Raw genomic sequence first — 19,433 nt, 5'->3', positions numbered from 1 at the left:
TGTGGGACAATCTGAGGTGTAGAGCAAAGCCGTTCAGCTGGAGTTTGGCCCCTCTGCATTCAATTTTCAGATGACTTTGTTTCATTAATATCTTAAAATAGAAATATTTTGGAAGCTCAAGGTTAGATCAGTTACGCACTGGAGGACTGACAATATTTAAATTGCTTTTGAATTTTGGGGCCACTTGGTTAAATCATGGGTACAAATGATGAAGCAAACAAATGTTTACGGTCTTTGAACAGTCCCAAAAATGTTGCCCTCCTGATCTTCCCTGAGGGTTTTCATCAAAGGAAAAGGCTTTAGTGGTTTTATCAGACTTCCTGGATTCCTAGATGTCTCACTGATGTCCACGGTTCCAGTTTCTCCACGGTGTTTTCTTATGTCTTATTTATATGATGGTCTATATTTATGAAGAGAGAGAACTCAAAACATTTTATAAGCTTTTATCTTTAATCAAACTCAAAATATTTGTGTATTTTGGTAAACCAGCAAATGTTATGATTGTCTTTTTCCACCCTCAAGTAAATAATCAGCTCTGATTTGAATACACATGTATTATGGCAATTTTCTGTATTTTGTGTTTATTGTAAAGATTTGACAACATTCAGTAAAACCTTAATAGTGATAATCTGTATTGGATAAAGTATCAACATTTGATTGTTCAAAAAATTGTTGATATAATTACAGCCCCTGTCATGTTTGTAAAGGAAGTGATTAAAAATATACACAAATACTGGGGAGGCAACATTAAAACACTTCTACATGTTACTTTTTTACAGCTGGATGGAGCAGAAAACAGTAAATTGTGTACAGTAACTATCTAGATTCTGCCATTTTTGACATCTCCAATGGCTCCCCATACATCAAACAAAAACACATCAGGGAAAGCAAAATCTCCCAGAACTGAATCCAACGCCTCGGCAAAGTCATCAGGGTTCTTCTTGTCTTTTCCCGCTTCCACAATGGTGGTCGCTGCAGAGAAAAAGTGACACAAGAGTGAACATTCTCACCAGCTGTAATCAAGACCGGGGTATATCAAGGATAGATACAATCAAACGCTGTAAGTTTTTACTTTAGAAAGTAAATTTTCTTTTTCACTAGCCAAAGCCAAACAAGAGTCACCAAAATGTATTTACAACCATATTTACCAACAATCACAAATGTATCATTGTAAGGTTGTATTTTAAATCCAATTGTTAAATGGTGATCCTATATCTGCCTGGATCGGCCCGACTATTGTCACAGCTTCAGTCTTCTTTGCTGTGATTATAGTCTGGAAACCCTGTTTGCATTGAAGTTCATTCACCGACTCTGACATGCTGACCAATCAGCGACCAGTGGGGGTGGCTAAGTGCAATGCCACTGAAGTAGTTCCAACTATGGCAGCTGTATATGGTGACTGGTTGAAGGCCGCTTCAATAACTTCAAGGTCTACGACCATTAAGATGCAATGATTGGAAACCATCTTTAATGGATTGTAGCCAGACCCATATATTCAGGCAGTGAATTTTGGATCTGGTAATATCAGGCAAGCCTTATATGGGACACAAACTAAACTAGAATAACCTACAGCTCAACCCTTCGTTTAAGGTCTCTCAAGAAGAAAATGAAAGCAAAATCAGTTCATCAGCAAGTATAGTCTAGAAAAACACAACAATGTCATAATAAAGAAGGATAATCCTGAGCTTGATGCACTGGCAGATTATTTAAATATGATCTCATTCATGTGTCAGTAATATCTCAGTATGTGTTTTGCCCAAACAACAGGATCTCTGAGAGAATTTGTTCACCAACCATATTTCTACGTGCCTGAAGATGTCTGTGTAGAAGGATGTATTGGATGATAGAGAAATATTCAAACAGAAACGTTTGTCTGTCTCAAGACCAAACTCCCCCATAATACTTGGCTCAAAATGTGCAACCATACATGTTTTTTGTTGGAGCTTGCCTGAGCAAACAGGGTTACACCAAGCGGCCAAAATGTCCATTTAGAAAACTAGGCCAGCGGCTTTGAAAGCCTGGGAAAGGGTCAATTCATGTCTCTCTCAAATTTTCAGCATGATTAACCACGAGTCTTTTTCATTCTTTATCTTATGAAGTTGTTCTGATAACCTGCAGGGAAATAGTTAGGATCCCACTATTGCTCATTCTACAAAGACTATTTCTATCATTATTTCATTATTCCCCTTGACAAAAAATCTTAACTCAAGGTCCACTTAGTGTTTTTTTAAACCTTTTTTTATGGCCTTATTCAGCTGCAGGTTGCTCAATTGGACATAAAACGGCATGCTCAGCTAAGGAAGACTGTGAGATGTGGATAAAAGCTCAAGAAAAAGCAACCAGTATTATAAGTAACTTATAATACTTTTGTCAACTATTGCAAAAAAGCCACCAGCCCATGTTAAATTAAAGGTAAAAAATCTTAAGAAAAAATTGGTACATGCCACACATAGGAAAAACACGCAGAGCTGCTCCCTGGAGGCACACTTTATCATCAGACATGACTTGTAGTAAGATCGGTGGAGGAATTTTTCTCAAATTCATCCAGCATGCCAAAGAAGCAGCGAGGCACTATGAAGAGTAAAACCACAGTAGATTACAGTGACTCCTCGTTTCGTGTGTGAACATCTGTTCAGGGCCGGATCACTTCATTTTGTACGCCCAAATGTGGAAATGAAAGGAAAGTCTTATTTTAAGGACACGAGTGCTCTGTAGGTGGTCTTACCCAGCTCCAGGTCTCTGATGCCCATGTAGCTCTCCAGCAGGTCGTCCACTTTCTTGGTGGCACTTTCTTCAAACTCATTCTGCTGGCAGAGCAGACAGAAAAACACAGAGGTGTTTGTGGAAATTCACTGATGCCCCCTCTCTAGATATCAATACTAATAACTGTGAGCATATGTTCTGATGCTAAAAGATGTAAGGGCAAATATGGGTTCTTGTTTATCGCTTGCCTTTATGTGATATGAATATATAAATGATTAAATCCCTCATTATCACTTTTGGTACTAACTGTTTGCTTGCAAAATGTGTAAAATGTGAAGCATCTTGAAAACCAATGACCCATTTTGTCCTCGAAAATGTCTGAGTTCACGTTACAGATCAGTGTGAAGGGAAATTTCCTGCCCGGGAATGTAGGAAATAAAATAATCCGTTTGTTTACAAAAGTCACTTCCTGTTAAAGACTGTCATTTTGTTTGTCGATGTGTGAGTGGGGTCAGTTCGGGTCTTCAGTTCATTTCAGTTCAGATCAGGTCTGTACTGTCCCCATGTGATCTTTTAGTATGACTCAGCAAGTACAGTAAGACCTCAAATCAAAGGATGTTTGAGACAAAAAGGATCTGATCAGCAATATAATTTTTTTTTTAAAAACTGTGTTGATAAGGAGAAATCATTGATGATAGCTCTGTGTGTGTATATGTGTGTACATGGTACTGTTACTGAGTACACCAGGATGTTAAATCAGTCATTGTCTGACAGAGTGTGTGAAACTCACCACTTCCTGAACTGTAGCAGCGCCCTTGGAGCGAAGTCGCAGCGTCTCCTTCCCGTTCACCATCTTGCCCTCATTAGATTTTGGCGCTCTGGTCCTCATTCCAATCATGTCTAACCACACATGCGGGACAACAATCATGAATCAAACTGAATTACTTATTTAGTTAGTACTGACATGGTATTTTTTTTTTTTTTTTACAGGCTACAGCACAGTCTATTATCCTTTCAAATTGGATTTTTTTGTTGTTGTTTTTTTTGCTCATAACATTCCCCGTGTGTCTCTCACTGCTAACTACCAAGGTATCCTTCAATTACCTCGCATTAAACTGATGCGCTACAAAAGATACAAATCAAGATATCATAATTCACATCCCATTCCATCATTTGGATGGTCACCTCTTTTCTTACAAATAATAAAACCATCAACTATTTTAACTGGTCAGGCTTTTATATTGGTGTTCAGTTTACCTGACAACACCCTGCTCTTTCCACCCATTTTTAAACATGAAATATAGTTTAATAAGTCATACTTGATGAAAAAATCAGCTATTTCTAAAAAACACTGTTGACTTTAAGGAAGAAATTGCCAGTTCAGTGTGTAGTTGGTTGTGATGTTGTATCACATCTACAGAAAAAACTTTGTTGGAGCCAGTAATGAGCATTTGCTTCTCGTAAAGGGAGTGTTCCAGTATTACAGTGAACTTGACCCATGAACTTCCAGTTCATCTGTCGCCCATTTTACTGATTACTTTGTTTGTGTTAACAATAGATGCTGACTGTGAATCATCTGTTTAGAGGGACAGGAAAACATTAGCATATGATCATTACAGTCTTTTTTAACTACAATAGTTGTGCAGTTCTACATGTTACTGTCTGTCCATAAGTCAGTCCAACTCTTTGGGCCAGAGTCAAGGCTACAATATAAAGTATTACAAGTCGTATTATCGGATGGATTGCTGTGACTTTTTACAGACATGAATGCTCTTCAGAGAACTTAGTGATCTGACTTTCCGATAGACTGAAATAAAATTTAGCTCAGGCATTCTCAGATTAAACTGTTATCATTTTTGTGATCTCATAACTTTTTATCAAGCTATTATCAGGAAAACAAAATTCAATACAGTTTTATGACCTGCAAACATTTTCATCAGCCTCAACTGCACTGTTTGTCTTTGCTTCGCTTGTAAATGCTAATAGATGTCAACAAACTAAATTAAGATTGTGGATCTGATGAGCTATATACCTTTTAAACATCTGCATGTTAGAGTTGTGAACTTATGATCAGGCTGATGTTGAAATTAAGCTCACTGCACTGTCAAAGATAGCCACTTGGTCTCCCAATAGGATGATGAATGCTTAACTGTTTCTCAGAAAGTTATTTTGAATGCAAACATCTGGGAGCTGTGTAAAAATGCACAACTGTTAAATCTGAATGGTCACTGATTCCTCAGAAAAAAGTAATCTGTTTCAGAGGGAGGTCAGAGGTCAGAAACAGCTATGTCACACTGTTTCCATTTCATACTCAGGAAGAAACTGCTGTGAAACTAAGTGGCCTGTTTGTTCTTCAGAAAGCTATGTATTCGTCTGAAAAATAGACAGCCAGGCTAATTGTAGCACATGCTGCTGAGAGGAACTGAAGTTTATATGACCTATTTGCCTTTAATAAAATTGTGCCATGCAGTAGCTCCCATTACAAACACTGCAAAATCATGTCGGGAAAAGGTTTGTCTCGCTGTGTCACTCCCCGCACCCACTAGAGGTCCTCAATTTGTTTCCCACCATGGCCTCCTGCCGTCCACACCCATTACACCTGCTCCCATTTTCTCAATCAGCCCCAGCTGCTGTCACCTACTAATCAGTCAATCAGAATATATACCTGCAGTCACGCTAAGTCAGATTCTACAACTCAGTACACCAAAACACACTGTTCATGTTAAGTCCTTGTGAAAAGTTGCCAGTTCAAGTCTTGTGTGGAACTAATTTTTACATTTTGTGGACTTTTACTTTTGCCTGTCTGTCACCTGTCACCAAGAAAAGGCTGTAATGTGGTGGTCACACCACAAAGTGACAGCTCACCTATGCTCTACCATGAACATGTCATGGAGCTGTAAACTTTATATGATTCAATGGCTACTTGTAGTACTGGGATAATTATGTACCACTCAGTATTGCGTCAAAATTGCCATACTGTCTACTTGTAGAAAAAAATCTCCTGTACCTCAAAAAACATTTTTCCACCAGTAATAAAGACATCTGTAAAACAGTTGACAGGAAACTTTCAACAGCAAACTGTCAGAAGTTATCCTTGGTTTATATTTGTAAAGCTTTCTCTGAGAAGAGAAAAATAGTTTTTATTTGTGCGACATTACCACAATGTCAAATCTGTATGGGTTGAGCAGGAAGCAGGGCCACTAATTTGTATGTTCAATGGGCCACACAATGTGGAAGCAAGCCCAGAGGCTAGAACACTTTATTGGCTGATGTGCAATGTGAGCAATTTTTTTTTTTTTAAGTGACAGGGTGCCATCTTTGAGCCTGGGTCTCCAGTTCCTATAGTTGGCTAACTTCAGCTCAGTCAAAATTACCGCTGTTTACTTTCTGCTGGCATTTTCATGTGTATGGGACTCCACCACAGACTCGAGTCTCTGTATCAGTGAGGTGACGATATATCAAAAGATACTGATCTGTGGGCAGGAAGTCAGCCGTTTGACCATGCATTTGGTTTCCCATCTGATAAGCAATGTTGTGGACAACAGGACTCCAACCACTCAGATCCACTCAGAAAATGGGACTTCCTTCTTCTCTTTCCATGTTTTAAACCCATTGTCATAAACACAACTCTTTATATAACCTTTGACTGGTAGACCATTTCTTGGAAAGGAGAAGGCAAAATTCATCCCACAAAGATTTGTTCTGCGTTGTGGCAAGAAGCAGCACAGTGCAGTGGATATCAACTAAAACTTAGTTAAAAATATTGAATAAACTTGTTTGACTTTAGCTTGAGACATAAGATGTAAATAAATATAGCCAAAGCTGAAGGAATAAATCATATTACCTGAGCTGGTTTGGCTTTGACTTTGGGAAATCTCTGTTACTAGATAAATATATTCACCCATTTTTATTGGTAGGCAATTGACTGAAATGTAAATAAAAGAGGCTTTCGAACTCTATGTTGAGAGAGAAAGTACAGGAAGTACTTTGGCTCAAATATTTACAAATTCTTTGGCACCAGCTAACTGCTGCCAACTTTAAGCTTTATAAAAAACAGACTCCTGTGTTACATAAAGTTGTCAGGTTGACCGTTTGTTTCTGGGACGAGGGGTTGGGCTGAGGAATTAAGACCCTACAATGTTCTCTCAAGTGTACTGTAGTTTCAAAAGTTGACCATGAGGACATTTTGGACAGTTTTTTATAGGGTTGAAAGTTTGTTTTTAGCATTAAGGTTGGAACTAAGTTCAAGTTAATAGGCCAATTACAGGCTAGTTGTTGTGTTTACATTTAGAATTAAAGGATAATGCATTCTGTCAGAAATACACAATGAGTGTGTTCCCATGTGAAAGGTGGTTCCAGGTTGTTTCTGAATTACTGTGAGAAGTTTGATTAATGTCTTTTATGCCTGGAGATGGATTGTAAGCAATAAGAGCACCTTGAAGTAATGAAATGTATTGGAATGCAATTTTCACTTTTTGAGGAGATTTTGTTTTTGTAGTGGCTCCAGTAAAAAAAAAAGGAAATCCCTCAAAGCCTTTTTATTTTTTGACACAAACTGCAATAAATGTTTCATGTTTCTGTAAAATCAGCAGCTCAGTTTTAACAAGAAGGGACATTTGTTCAAACCAAAAGTATTTGGGGTTTTTTGTGTGTTTTTGACACTTGCTTGCAACTTTAAAATACTTGCTTTTTACTTTATTTGATTTGATTATCAAATAAAATCTAACTGAGCCATACTTGTCCCTTCAGAGCTACTTTGTGCATCTACTGTCCCATAAGATCATTGTGTGTTGAGGCTTGACAACCACCCCTGTAACGCTAGTCAATTAATCATTGCTATGAAGTTTAACAACTTTTCCAGGCTCATTGGCAGACATCCAGTAATATCTAAAATGTTCCCATCTCCTCTTTCGCTTTGGCTGATGACATATTGAAAAGTACTGAGGAGGACTGAAATCCATCAACCTCTGGGGACAACATCGGGCTACTGTGACCAACAAAGTGGGAAAGCAATCAGCTGCTGCTACCCCACTTTGATTGGACATTCCTGTCATCAAAAAAGTATATCGTGGGAAAGGGTTTTTGTGCTTATCTGTGTTGTAAACCACAGCATGTCTACTTCTTACGTGTTCTGAAATCCAAGGATAGCATTTATAGGATAAACACATGTTTATTTATCTTGCTCCTGATTAGTTGGAGCTGGATTACATCAGCTGGAAGGACTTTAAGGGCTATACGCTACACGTCTGTGATCTATCATTTTAGTGCCAGGTAACAGGTCCCTAACGCTCATCTTAACCTAACCAATTTATACCTTAATTGGGGAGCGTTTAAAGACAAGAATCAGGATTCAGAAGAAAGGGATACAAAAATGTTTTGTCAAAATGTGTGCCAAGACTACCATGTTATAATGGTAATGGTACATAGGCCCAGAGTCAACCAATGCAGTAATAAGTTGAACCCTTATTGCCATTTTTGACTGATATGCAAAGTCTATTGTACTCAGGTTTTTAGTCTCTGTCTGCTGTGCACATGTTGCCATTCTGGAATTACCTGCTCCTTCCATTTGTTTTCTCATGTGTCACTCCTTTTGCCCACCAGAGGGCCTTACTCCCTGTCGTTCTCAGTGCCCGGTCTCCTGCTTGTCACTCCCACTTCACCTGTTCCCAGTTCCCCAATCTGCCCCAGCTGTAGCCACTCTATAATCAATCAATCTGACCATATATACTCCCAGTCTGCAGACAGAAATTGCTGGTTTCTAAATTTGGTCATGTCATGGATTTCTTATCCTTTGATTGTTGTTCTTTGTTTTTATATGGAACCATTTGACCATTATTTTGTTCTTCATTTTTGTGTTGTGCATTTATGTCCTTTTCCCTCCTGAACTGTGACACATGACCTTAAATTCCAGACACGTAACATTTTCAACTCACCAAAGGCCTTCTTGGGCCCCACAAGGCGAAGAGTGAAGGGTATGCCTCTCGGCTGCTCTTTTAGCATCTTTGCCACCTCATAGTGTCGACACCCAACAATGCTCTGGTCATTGATAGCCTCGATGTGGTCACCAACACATACTGTCTTCAGCTGGTCTATGGTGCTGCCCTCTTTTATCCTCTGAAATAAAGACATTGGAATTAACATTACATAAGTGACCCAGAGTTTTGAAATTTATGGTCGAGATATCGCCAAATGTCAAATATGGTCATATACGACAAAAACATATTTTTGGGTGTCAAGCTCTAAAAAAAGGTTTAAAAGCAATGTGATATTATAAGTTTTCTGTTAGCCTTCCATTTACCTTAATGAAAGCATATCCAGCTCCGTTGTCTGTGATGGTGAGACCCAAAGCATCTTCCGTCTTGGTCACCTCCACTTCTTTGGTCTCCCCTCTGACGTGAGCAAAGATGAAGTCCTCCAGTCCGATCTGTCCCCCCAGTAACTTCTGCATGTCCACTTTGTGAGAGTTGAGGGTGCAGAACAGGATCTAAAGGGGAAGAAATGGACAAGGAAAAGTTGCGACAGCAGAATCCGATATCATGAACATCCATGCAAAAGTGAAACATCATAAGAATGGAATGACTTCAAAAGTCCAGTTGGACAAGTGCCACTATCACACAGGTTTTCAACAAAACATATGAAGCTTCGTAAAGATAACTGCAAATTCATTTTAAAAATGTATCATTTTAATTTCAATTTACATGATCATATCCACCCTATTTAGGAATGTATGTTCATTATCACCTAACCTGGACTGTTGAAAGTTAAAAATTTCTATTCTAATTAAAACCGCATTACATTTGAATATACCCTAAAACTAAGGGACAATTTGTTTGTTGTAACACTGCAGCATCCCGTGTTCTTTAATTTTCTCAGAATTTCTTTATGTCTGCAGTGCAGCGATTAAACAGCAGAGGGCAGTAGAGACAAACTATTTGGAAGTGATACTGTAGCCATTTTGTTCAAAGGCATGAATGCAATAGTATATCCAGGGTGATAAATCATGACGAGTCTTTGTATATGTCTAAATAGACTTTAAACTTTGTAAAATAAGCCACCGCATGCAGAAAGTTGATTAAACATGTTTTGTCTGCTTTACAAGTTAAGTGCTTTTCAAAGATTGAATTGACGCTAAGAGTGAAACTTTCTCCCTCAAACATAAAGAAGCCACTAAATCAGACTAAATCTCAGGATCACACCAGCTAATATCGGTTATATATTAAAGCGCCTTAATGTGTCTTAAATAACAGCATTTAAAATTGTGGAATTAAGTTGAATCTCTGACTAGACTCATTTCACTTTTTCATTTCAGAAAAAGGGGGGGGGGGGTTGGATTTTGTTTTTTTTACCGTTCGTATTTTTGGCTTCGATCAACAAAATTAATCTTGAATCTTTCTAATCTGTAACCGGAAGTTAAAGTTCAAATTTTATTTGATAATCCACAATGGAACTTCAAGATAACCTGAGTGAACTGTTATCTTGGAGCAGTTCCTGTTCATAGTAATTCTTTTGGCAGGTGGAGCAGTCTGACTGCAGTCCAAGGTCTTCTCTGGCATGTGGCTGTGTACAGTCCTCAAGAGGTCAAGGAAACTGTTGCGCTTTTCACTATCACCAACTCATTGCCTGATATTTCCATTAGAGAGTCCTGTATCTGGAGATCTGCATGTAGTTCAAGGTCTTATAGATATACTGGTTGCCACAGTCGATCTAATAAAAAGAGTAGATTCAAAACCTCCATTCAATTATTGTGTAATTTCTTGATTCATGAGAGACCAAATCAGTCAAAGAATAGCTTCTTTTTTTCAGTTTATATTAGATATGATAAGTGACAGCCAACCCCAACAAGAATTTAAAATATTCAAGGTTCAGAAGATGAGTTTTTTTCTAATGTATTTGTTACAATGTAAGGCTCCAGTCACTGCAGTGCTTACTATTAATAGCACATCCAACTGTTATCAACACTGTTTATTTTTTTCGGGATTGCTGGAGGTTATCCCAGCTCACACTGGCCAGAGCGTTCCCTGGACTGGAGGTCAAGATATCATGTGGCTGACGCACTGTACATATGAAGGAAAGAACATTCAGTTTCTACTTTAATTGCACAAAATCTTTTAAGAGTTATACAACACAGAATCTCCAGGCAGACTCCCCATTACTGGAAGATACCCAAAACCTTAATTGTGGGAGAAACAGCTAGCCACCAGGTTGCACGGTGGTAATTTAACAACACCAAATTATTCCTCTCGGAGTCGTTCTGGATAAGACTGTCCACCTAATTACATTGTGTAAATGTAAAGATGTAAAGGGATGATTAGAGTCTAAAACTACTTATTTGATTTACTGTAATCTCCTGTGTTAATGGACATTAGTTGTTGGTTTCCCTTTAGAATAGATTTTGCATTTACATTTTAACAATGGAAACCTGTAGTAAAAGAATTCTGGATAATTCATGTTACATAATAATGGTTTGTGGTTATCTGATAAAATACTCAGTTAGTTACTATGGAATGTACATTTGTTCATATCACTTCATCTGTAGTTGTTTGTGGCCAAAAAATACACAGATAGGAGAAGCCTTCATGGTTGCTTTCATACCACTACTGATGATATTTGATAAGGTTGAATAGTTGTTGTTCTGTTGCTGAGTGTGTGGATTAAATAAACTGTGGAATGCAGCAGAAGAAGTAGCAACCATGCTGCTTTTCATTTTCACTTGTGTTTTTGAAAGAGTTTAAATCTTATTGCAGTTTATCATACTTGTATAACTCCCAGCTGCATATAAAATCAGCTGTAGCTGTATTGTTAATTATAACAAATGCCAGAACCAGTGTACACGTTCAGTGATGTTTTTATGGCTTCTTGTCGTGACAGCCCTGGGCCGTATCATAGCACTGGTTGTTATGCCTGACTTCTAACTGGAAAAACCCACTAACATAAAGCGAGCTCAGTTGTACCTGATGGTTGAGAAGCCACTTAAATATCTGATCCTGAATTGTGTGGGTCAATTGGCAAAGAGTAAATCTGATAGTAAGCATTGCTGACAGTAATGTGTAAAAGTATTCTAATCCAATCCTGCAGCTTTTCTCTTGCGCTTGATTAAAACTAAGACAGTACTGAAAGTGTTGATTAGCTTCATGTTTGTCTTTATTGTTTCAAAAGTTGTGAAAACTGACAGATAGTCATTTCAGGTCTCACACCTTTTCCCCAAGTTGTAAAACAGCTTGGAGTTAACGATCCTGATCGCAAGCAGCCCTTGAATGTTTCCATTAGTCTAACTCGTGTTCCTACAGCACTGAACTCTCTGAGGATTGGGAAGAGGCTCTGACCTGGTTGTTGCTTGCAATACAGAAGGTGTCACAAGACAGCACAGGTTTCAGTGCTCAGTAAAGGGTCCACTAGCTGTGATGAGACAAAAAATATTGAGCTACCAATAATGTCTTAAATTATGTTCTGTCTCTCATTAAATATAAAGTCAATACATGTTTTTTCCACAAGTCATTAGCCAGCGGCAAACTTCGGGGCTGAAAACTGAAGCCAACACCTTGTGTCCTCAGGTTCTCAGTCTGATCTGCAACTAGCTACTCCCCACCTTGTCAAAGTATGGTCACTTCTGGCTCCAAAAAAAACAAAATAAGATAGCAATGGCCAAAATGCCAGAATCGCAGCTTTAAAACAGCATCTCATAAACAAATGAGTGACATCATGTCTGGTTGCTACTTGACCTGAACCCATTTTTCCAGGGAGACTGAAGAATTCAGAGTATGTGAAACACTTGGATAATCAGTTGGCTTATCTGTCACACATTCAGCAATGTGTTCAATTCACACTTGTGTTTCTGCTTGAGCATGATATCGATGTGGGGTATCTTCACCCTATTAAGCAGCATTCCTGTACGAAGCCTGTTAATAAGCAAAGGCGGATGGAACGATAGCTGAACCAGCCTACTACAGCTGGATTTTGTATCGATTTCAATAAGGTTAATGTCACCAAACCTGACTGGTATCCGATGCCTTGTATACATTAAAAAAGACTGCGCTGATTAGGTGCAAAATGTAAAATGTGTCATGAAGCTAGACCTTCTAAAAGGACACTGTCAGGTGCCACTAGCTGAAGAAATGTCCTCATTCATAAAACCATGAGGGTTAAGAAACATTCTCCCAACATTTCAGCACCTTGTGGTTTGACAAGGTGTGCTATCTTGACGATGTTGTGGTTCAAAAGTAAAATTACATTTAACCATTAACCCGGCAAAGTAATAGTTTGCTAAAAGAATTGTTCGCTGTTCCTGGAAGTCCATCCTGTGCAGACTAAAAAATATCCAAGCAAGCATTTAAAAATAAATTGATGCAGTTCCTTGAGTGAGATATTAGTGCAGTTTTCGTCACAACTTCTCATCTGTGGTGGCTCCACTGACTGACCTTTAAAGTAAGTCTAGTCCTTCTGATCTCAGGCTGCTATCCCTTGTGTAAAGAAATTGATCTTCTCCTGTCAGTGCAGCTTTCTAGTTTGTAAAACCTGTTACATTACAGGTATAGATTGGATCTGGGGCTGTCATCTCACAGGTAAGGGAAGGGGGAGTTAAACAACCTATCTGCTTCTTCTCGCACGAGTATAATCATCACTAGCTAAAATGTTCAGTCACTGAGAGGTATTGATTTGCACTGAAGTTCTTTGAATTGAACCATCATTCCCAGTTACCATCTATACCGATCATAACCCTTTAGTTTCCTGTCCAGTATGCAGAATGGTATCCAGAGATCAATGCCAGTCACATAAAAGACTAGGAAAATGGCCGACACACTTTCTTGAGCACCATGTGAGGGGGATTCTTCATTTTGTGGGTGGGGTTGTTTGAGACGGGCCGTATTATAGCACGGGTTGTTTGGCATGCGTTCTGCCTCCCTCTTTAAATTTGAATCATTTGCTCCTCTTTCCCTTGTCTTGAGAATGTTCTTATCTGCAGAGGAGTCTATATACAGGAAACCAGTTTTCTCACAAGATGGCCCTAGGAGGGTGGAGCATTTTGAGCACCCAAGTTTAATTTGTGTCTATCCTTTGTTTATTTCACATGTTGCTCTAGGTTAGCACTTACTCGCTTTCTGTTTGGTTTACTTTGAGTTATAATTGATCAATTGTTGGCTTAATAAAATTGTCACTGTGTGGATCTACCTTCTTCAGTTTGCCCTGAACAAGCTGAGCATAAGACATTCAGTCTTTGATCACTCTACTCTAAATGCTTGTCTGAAATACAAAAAAAAAATATTGCCATGGTATGCAGAGGTTTTTGACTGCGTATAGCACTGATAGCAGAACCGGGCTGCATTGTGGTTTTCCCACCCCTGACCCACTGAAGGTTTAGTGTGCAGATCTCAAGGATTCTGGCCTTGTGAGCAGCTGCCTGCTATAACCTGACTGCAAACAACAGCTTGAATCCTCTACAGGGCCACAAGTTAACTATTTAGTTCCATACTGTCGTGGAACTGTTTTAAAAGATAATTACCTGAATTTTTGTATTTATTGTTTCTACAACACACAGCTGCACTAGATACAGATACAACTGTACATCTGAGTATACTTTGTATTTATGGTAATGTTACATCGTTGATTATTTTTTTATCATTTAATTTTTACACATGGAGGTGAGTTTACAATATGTGGAGTACTAAACACCCTGTAGTATTCCACCTGACTGTTTTCTAATGTCTTCAATTGCTCTGGATGAGCTTTGTCAAATATGTATTTGTAGGATTCTGCTTTTTTGGAGCTTTACTACTTTCCTCCAGATTACCTACGATAAATGAGATAAAATAGGCACATTAACTGTAACAGGTTGATATTTGCATTGATGTAAGTAAGCATTTAATATCTCCACCTGAAGTCCCATCCAGAACAATAACTTGTTGTGTTACATATGTGGCTGTTTACTGACTACAAAACATTATCTAGTTATTTGTTTCCATCATTGATCCTGGTCAAGGCACAGATGAGTACAAAGTATGGCAGACTATCGCAAGGGCAAATAATCTTCAACAGTGCATCATGGAAAAACGCCTAGAATGGACACCTAACACCTATTTACAACTGGCCTGGCCAACCAGAAATGCAAGCCAACCAAATATTTTTTTTTTTTTATGTTATGTTCAACAACAACTGTAAATGGCACTTTTGTAAACACATTCATTGGCAGGTTTATTTGTACCTCTGAGGGGGAGATGTTGAACACTTCTGCGATCTTGGCATACAGCTCCTTGACATTGGTGAATCCATGGATGCGGCCTGTTGGACTGCCGTGAGCCAGCTGGGTGTGGAAGATGAGCCTAGGTCTCAGGTATTCTGGTGGCCCTGTTGGTGGTGGTGAAGGTGGAGGAAGAGAAGGTGCTGTGGGCTCTACATACCCCTGATTCTGGGTCTTCTGCTCCTCCATTGCCTCGGCCCCTGCTGCCTCGGAGTCCTGCGGGCTCATAATTTTCCCGTCCTGCATCAGCCCCAGCTCAGGTTGGGTCCTCCTGTAGGAGCCCTGGTGGTGCACTGCTCTGACAGAAGGAGAAACACTGTACTTGCCCCCGCTTAGCTGACCTACCGCCCAACCAACCAGCCACCTACAGCTTTCGGGTGAAGAATGCAAATAAATTAGTGATGAGAGTAGCCTGGTAACAGTACCTGAAAGAGGCCAGCCAGGCCCTGCCAGGTAGAAACCCAACACCCTTTGAGTTGAGGATTGTATGTGTTACACCTGAGCCTCTGGCAGCTCACACATAGAGAACACAAACAAAACACATCAGGTAGAGGTTTATTCATATGACACAGTAGAGACTCTAATCCCCATATCAGTCTAGCTGCGAGACATGTTGCACACACATGACCCTGAATGTGTGAACATCCTTCTAAAGTGTGAAAGGGCCCAGCATATCTTCAAAATGACTTTCAAAGTGGGCCGCTGGGAGTCAACCACAGACAACGTCCCAGTGTTACCGGTAAGATGATATCATTTCGTAGGCAGTAAGGTGCCCCCGCTCGCTGGCCTCATTGAATGAAAGAGGTGGTTTCTGGGGGGAATCCTTGGTGATGCACTGACCTTTCTGACCCCACAGACAGATACGCAAGATGACAGTTTGATTCACGTTGATGGCTGGTGCTTTTCAAACTGGCAAAATATCAGTTTTCTCAGTTATGGTACAAAAATATGTGTACACTTCACTGTAAAAGCCTTAAGATAATAAGAAACATTGCAATCTTACTCATGAACTTCCCAAACTAAAACTATACATTATGTTGTATATCTCCCATCCATTTTGGGGAAATAAAATCGACAAGTATAAGGTCTTACTGTACCAGATATGATATTTGATAAATACAGTTAATGAAGAAAAGTAAAATCTCTTTATTGAAAAAAAACAAAATTCCCGATATAGTGACAAATAATACTGTAAATGAAGGCAAACTTAGTCTTCTGTATTTGCAGGGGATAGACAGAAGCGGATGAGAAAACAGAGAACGCTTTGTGTGGGGATTTGTTCTTATCACCTGACCTGAAGTTGGTTCCCCAACAGACCAGACAATAAGTAATAGATGATTTGCTTACGTGGCTGTTTGTTACTAATGGTGGATGACCAACCAAACACTGAAAAGCCACGACGATGATATATGGCAAATTCCTATTTTACTCACCACGGTGATCAAATCCCCTTGACATTTTCATTTGTTTCCCTTTCGCCCATGTGACGCTTTAGTCAAGCAAATCAGGGAAATTTTCATCTCATGATACAGAAAGCTGTCTGTCTCTGACATGTGGAAATTCCATAAAAATCACATTTTAAAATGCAGTGCTGGGAATGTGTCAGAAGCAATGTGATTTCCCTCAGACAATGATTCTTTCCAAATAAATAAGACGTATAGTTATGTAATCACTCTAAAAGAGGGACTTAGAGGTTCGAAAAGCTGACTGATGGTGAAAATATTTTCTATTTGAATGGCACATTCCTAGTGTTAAAACACATGGGTATTATATTGTGTAATACAATGCTGTATTTTTTTTTTTTTATAGAATATAGCCAACATACAGTACCTATATCGTATATTCCCATGCATTATCATGCAGTAAGTACATACCGTAGTTGATGTATAGTCTGTGTTGTCCTTTTAAAATCCTGCTTCATAAGCATTTCTATACACCTGTGATATAACGCGTGTAGCTGCAGCTGTCTGTGCGTCATAGCCTCGGTTTTCCAGGCCAAGGTGTCGTTACAGCCTCGCAAGGTCAGAGTGTTTACTCCAGCAGCTGATAATGACAATCTCTCTGAAAAACATCCCTTTTGCAACAGGTAAACTGTCCTCTAAGCAAAGGACACCTCAACTTTCTCTTCTTGCAGAGATTTAGATGATAACCTGCATCTATTTGTGTTTTTACTTTTTCAAACTCAGTAGAGGTCTTCATTTAAATGTCTGGAATGTATTACATTTACATTTATTGACAGTCTAATCCGTACAGAGTAATGCATTCAAAAGTGAAACCTTATAACTTCACCAAAAACTGCAAGCAATAATGAAACATGCAAGATTCATGAGTGCAAAGCTTCCTGACTCTAATAGATAATACAAAGGAAATGTATTAGAGCCAGTAAATGAAAGCTCATGAAAATATCTCTACTGTTTACCATAGCTTCTTTTGAATATTTCCATCTTGTGTGACCATCAGCTCATTCGCACATAGAATGAAATGAGATAGAGCTTCTTTTTTTTACAATGTTAAAGTCTATTTCAAATATTGACTAGATCAAAGGTGAGTGATTCAGGCTTCATGACTGAGACTGTCAATATTTGCAAAATGTGTGTTCTTACTGGACTAAAAGCATTTACTGTTTTTAGCAAACGTGTTTCTTTTATTCTATCTTCTTATTTGTTTTGCTTTTGGGAAATACTTTTTAGCTGTGATGTTCAACTGTATTGAATGTGAATGTCTGATGGAAAGAAAAAGATTGTCTCTTCTTGTTTGCATTGTGGCTCCGGAAGGTTTCTTGTCAAGCAGGCTCCGAAAAGCCTTTGTTGTAAAGTCTGCTCTATCATACTGTAATACATTGTTCTGACAAATACATTTTTGGTTGTTTCCAAAAAAAAAACGCTGTTATGGCGTGCCCTCAAAGTCAGGTAGGAATGATAATGTGCATTGTTCATATTTAGGGCCCGAGCACCGATGGTGTGAGCCCTATTGTTCTTCAAGGAACCAAAAATGACTTTTGGGTCAGTTTTTGCTATAGTATGACTGTTTTTTTCATAATTTGGACAACATGCTAAGTATGCTTCTTTTTTTTCTTTTTTTTTTAGAGGTCACGACAAAGTGGGGACTCAAACCTTCTTGTTGAAAGGCAACAGTGCTAACCACTGCTCTACCAATCTTCCCAGGCAGTGATCTGCATTGTGACGAATCTTTGGCTCACTGCAACCGAAAACTCCACCATCCAAAAATATTCATTCAAATGTGACCAAAATTGCTGCAGACATTCTTTGGATAGTAGATACACATGTTTTCAAGGGGGTCTGCAGTGATATTGAATATCTAATGTGTAGTGTATGCAAAACTTTTTCAATCTCTCCAAACATTTCAATTTCACTAAAAGTTGAATCACCGTCAACAGGCCAAGGTGGAATTTGAACCATTAATAGCAACCTTGGTGAAGTAGAATCTTTTACCTGTTGAGTTAACCAGACTGTTGGTTGAGTCTCTGGAGTGAAATCCGTGAAACACTTTTTTCCGCCGCAACTCTCTCTTCTGCTCTGAAGATAGTCCAGTGATGTATGATGCTGCTGCAGAGCTGGAAGTGACTTTATGAGGATGCGGGTTCGAGCCCCGCTTAAGGTAATTCACACAATTCAAGCAGTTGTGGGTTTGTGTTGTAAATACAATCATTTGATTTGTGCTTAGACTACTTGAGGCATGCATGTCAGTTTAGAAAAATGTCATACTCCAAAAAGTGATAAAAAAAAGTAGTCCAAAAAAAGCAACATGAAAGTCATTTTTGTATATAGATATGTAGCCAGGGCGATCCGGCTAAGTTTGATGTTTCACCGTGACATAGGAAGTTGACGTTTAATGTTCCAAACCTCATGAAACTTTGCACACGTGTCGGGCACCAACTTTCATGAGTTTTTGAAGATGTTAAAGCCGCCGAAAAAAGGCTATTTTTTTTTTTTTTTTTAAGAAGAGTAAGGAACAAGATCGAGAAAAAAATTAAAACTTCAAGCATTAATATGCGGACATCGGGGAGCTGGCGGCCCCGACCCGCAGTCCGACGTGCAGCGTGCGAGGGCCCGCATATCACTGCTTGCAGTTTTAATCCCACATGAATTTATGATTAATTGATTTACATCAAACCAACTGACACACTGGGAGGCTGGGCTTCAGTGGTGTTTCCTCTCTTTACCCAATTAATAATCCAACTTTCACACTGATGACTTACCACAGAACAGCCTGTTATTGCCAATGCCTCATCTGCACCCCCTCATTGTGTTATGTACTTCCTTATGAGGCGTGATTTCCTCCTCTGCATCTGCTTTGTTTCCTGGCAAAGGAGACAGAAGGGAAGACCGTGGACTGGCTGGCGTAGGCTAGATTGTGTGAGGGTGGTGTGTTTGCTGTGTCATGTGGCAGTACACTGCCTCTTCTGTTCTTGGTGGCGTGGTGATGCCTGAGCTGCCAAGTTGGGGAAAAAAATAGGCTTTCAGTGTGACGATTTGTG

At 39.1% G+C, this 19,433-nt stretch overlaps 2 protein-coding genes across 3 annotated transcripts in view; one reads left to right on the top strand and one right to left on the bottom strand.

The window, feature by feature from the left end:
• Positions 1-19,433, top strand: part of LOC138623038 (GRAM domain-containing protein 2B) — a 191,551-nt gene that overhangs the window by 26,835 nt on the left and 145,283 nt on the right. The gene's annotated exons all lie outside the window — the stretch shown is intronic.
• On the bottom strand, positions 469-15,186 carry gipc3 (GIPC PDZ domain containing family, member 3). 2 transcript variants are annotated; one of them, XM_069702210.1, is made up of 6 exons: positions 14,900-15,186; positions 9,002-9,187; positions 8,637-8,817; positions 3,494-3,603; positions 2,726-2,807; positions 469-972 (listed from the first exon to the last, which is right to left on the bottom strand). In XM_069702210.1, exons 1-6 carry the CDS (start codon positions 15,179-15,181, stop codon positions 821-823), a joined length of 993 nt encoding a protein of 330 aa, XP_069558311.1. In that variant the 5' UTR covers positions 15,182-15,186; the 3' UTR covers positions 469-820. The 2 variants fall into 2 exon arrangements, with proteins under 2 accessions (XP_069558311.1, XP_069558312.1); XM_069702211.1 differs by having other exon boundaries at positions 2,726-2,804.

Source organism: Brachyistius frenatus, unplaced genomic scaffold, assembly GCF_029030835.1.
Source record: "Brachyistius frenatus isolate BFR_SWC_R1_liver_20210118 unplaced genomic scaffold, ASM2903083v1 Contig_41, whole genome shotgun sequence".
Lineage (NCBI taxonomy): Eukaryota > Metazoa > Chordata > Actinopteri > Embiotocidae > Brachyistius > Brachyistius frenatus.
This window is presented reverse-complemented; position numbering and strand designations above follow the sequence as displayed.

Bases quoted from the DNA above. Each gene is read 5' to 3' on its own strand.
- gipc3 (XM_069702210.1), bottom strand. From the start codon at position 15,181: ATGCAGGACGGGAAAATTATGAGCCCGCAGGACTCCGAGGCAGCAGGG. The intron at 9,188-14,899 runs GTACAAATAAAC...CTTCCCCTTTAG, and splicing joins TCAACATCTCCCCCTCAGAG to ATCCTGTTCTGCACCCTCAA. The intron at 3,604-8,636 runs GTGAGTTGAAAA...ATGTGTGGTTAG, and splicing joins GGGGCCCAAGAAGGCCTTTG to ACATGATTGGAATGAGGACC.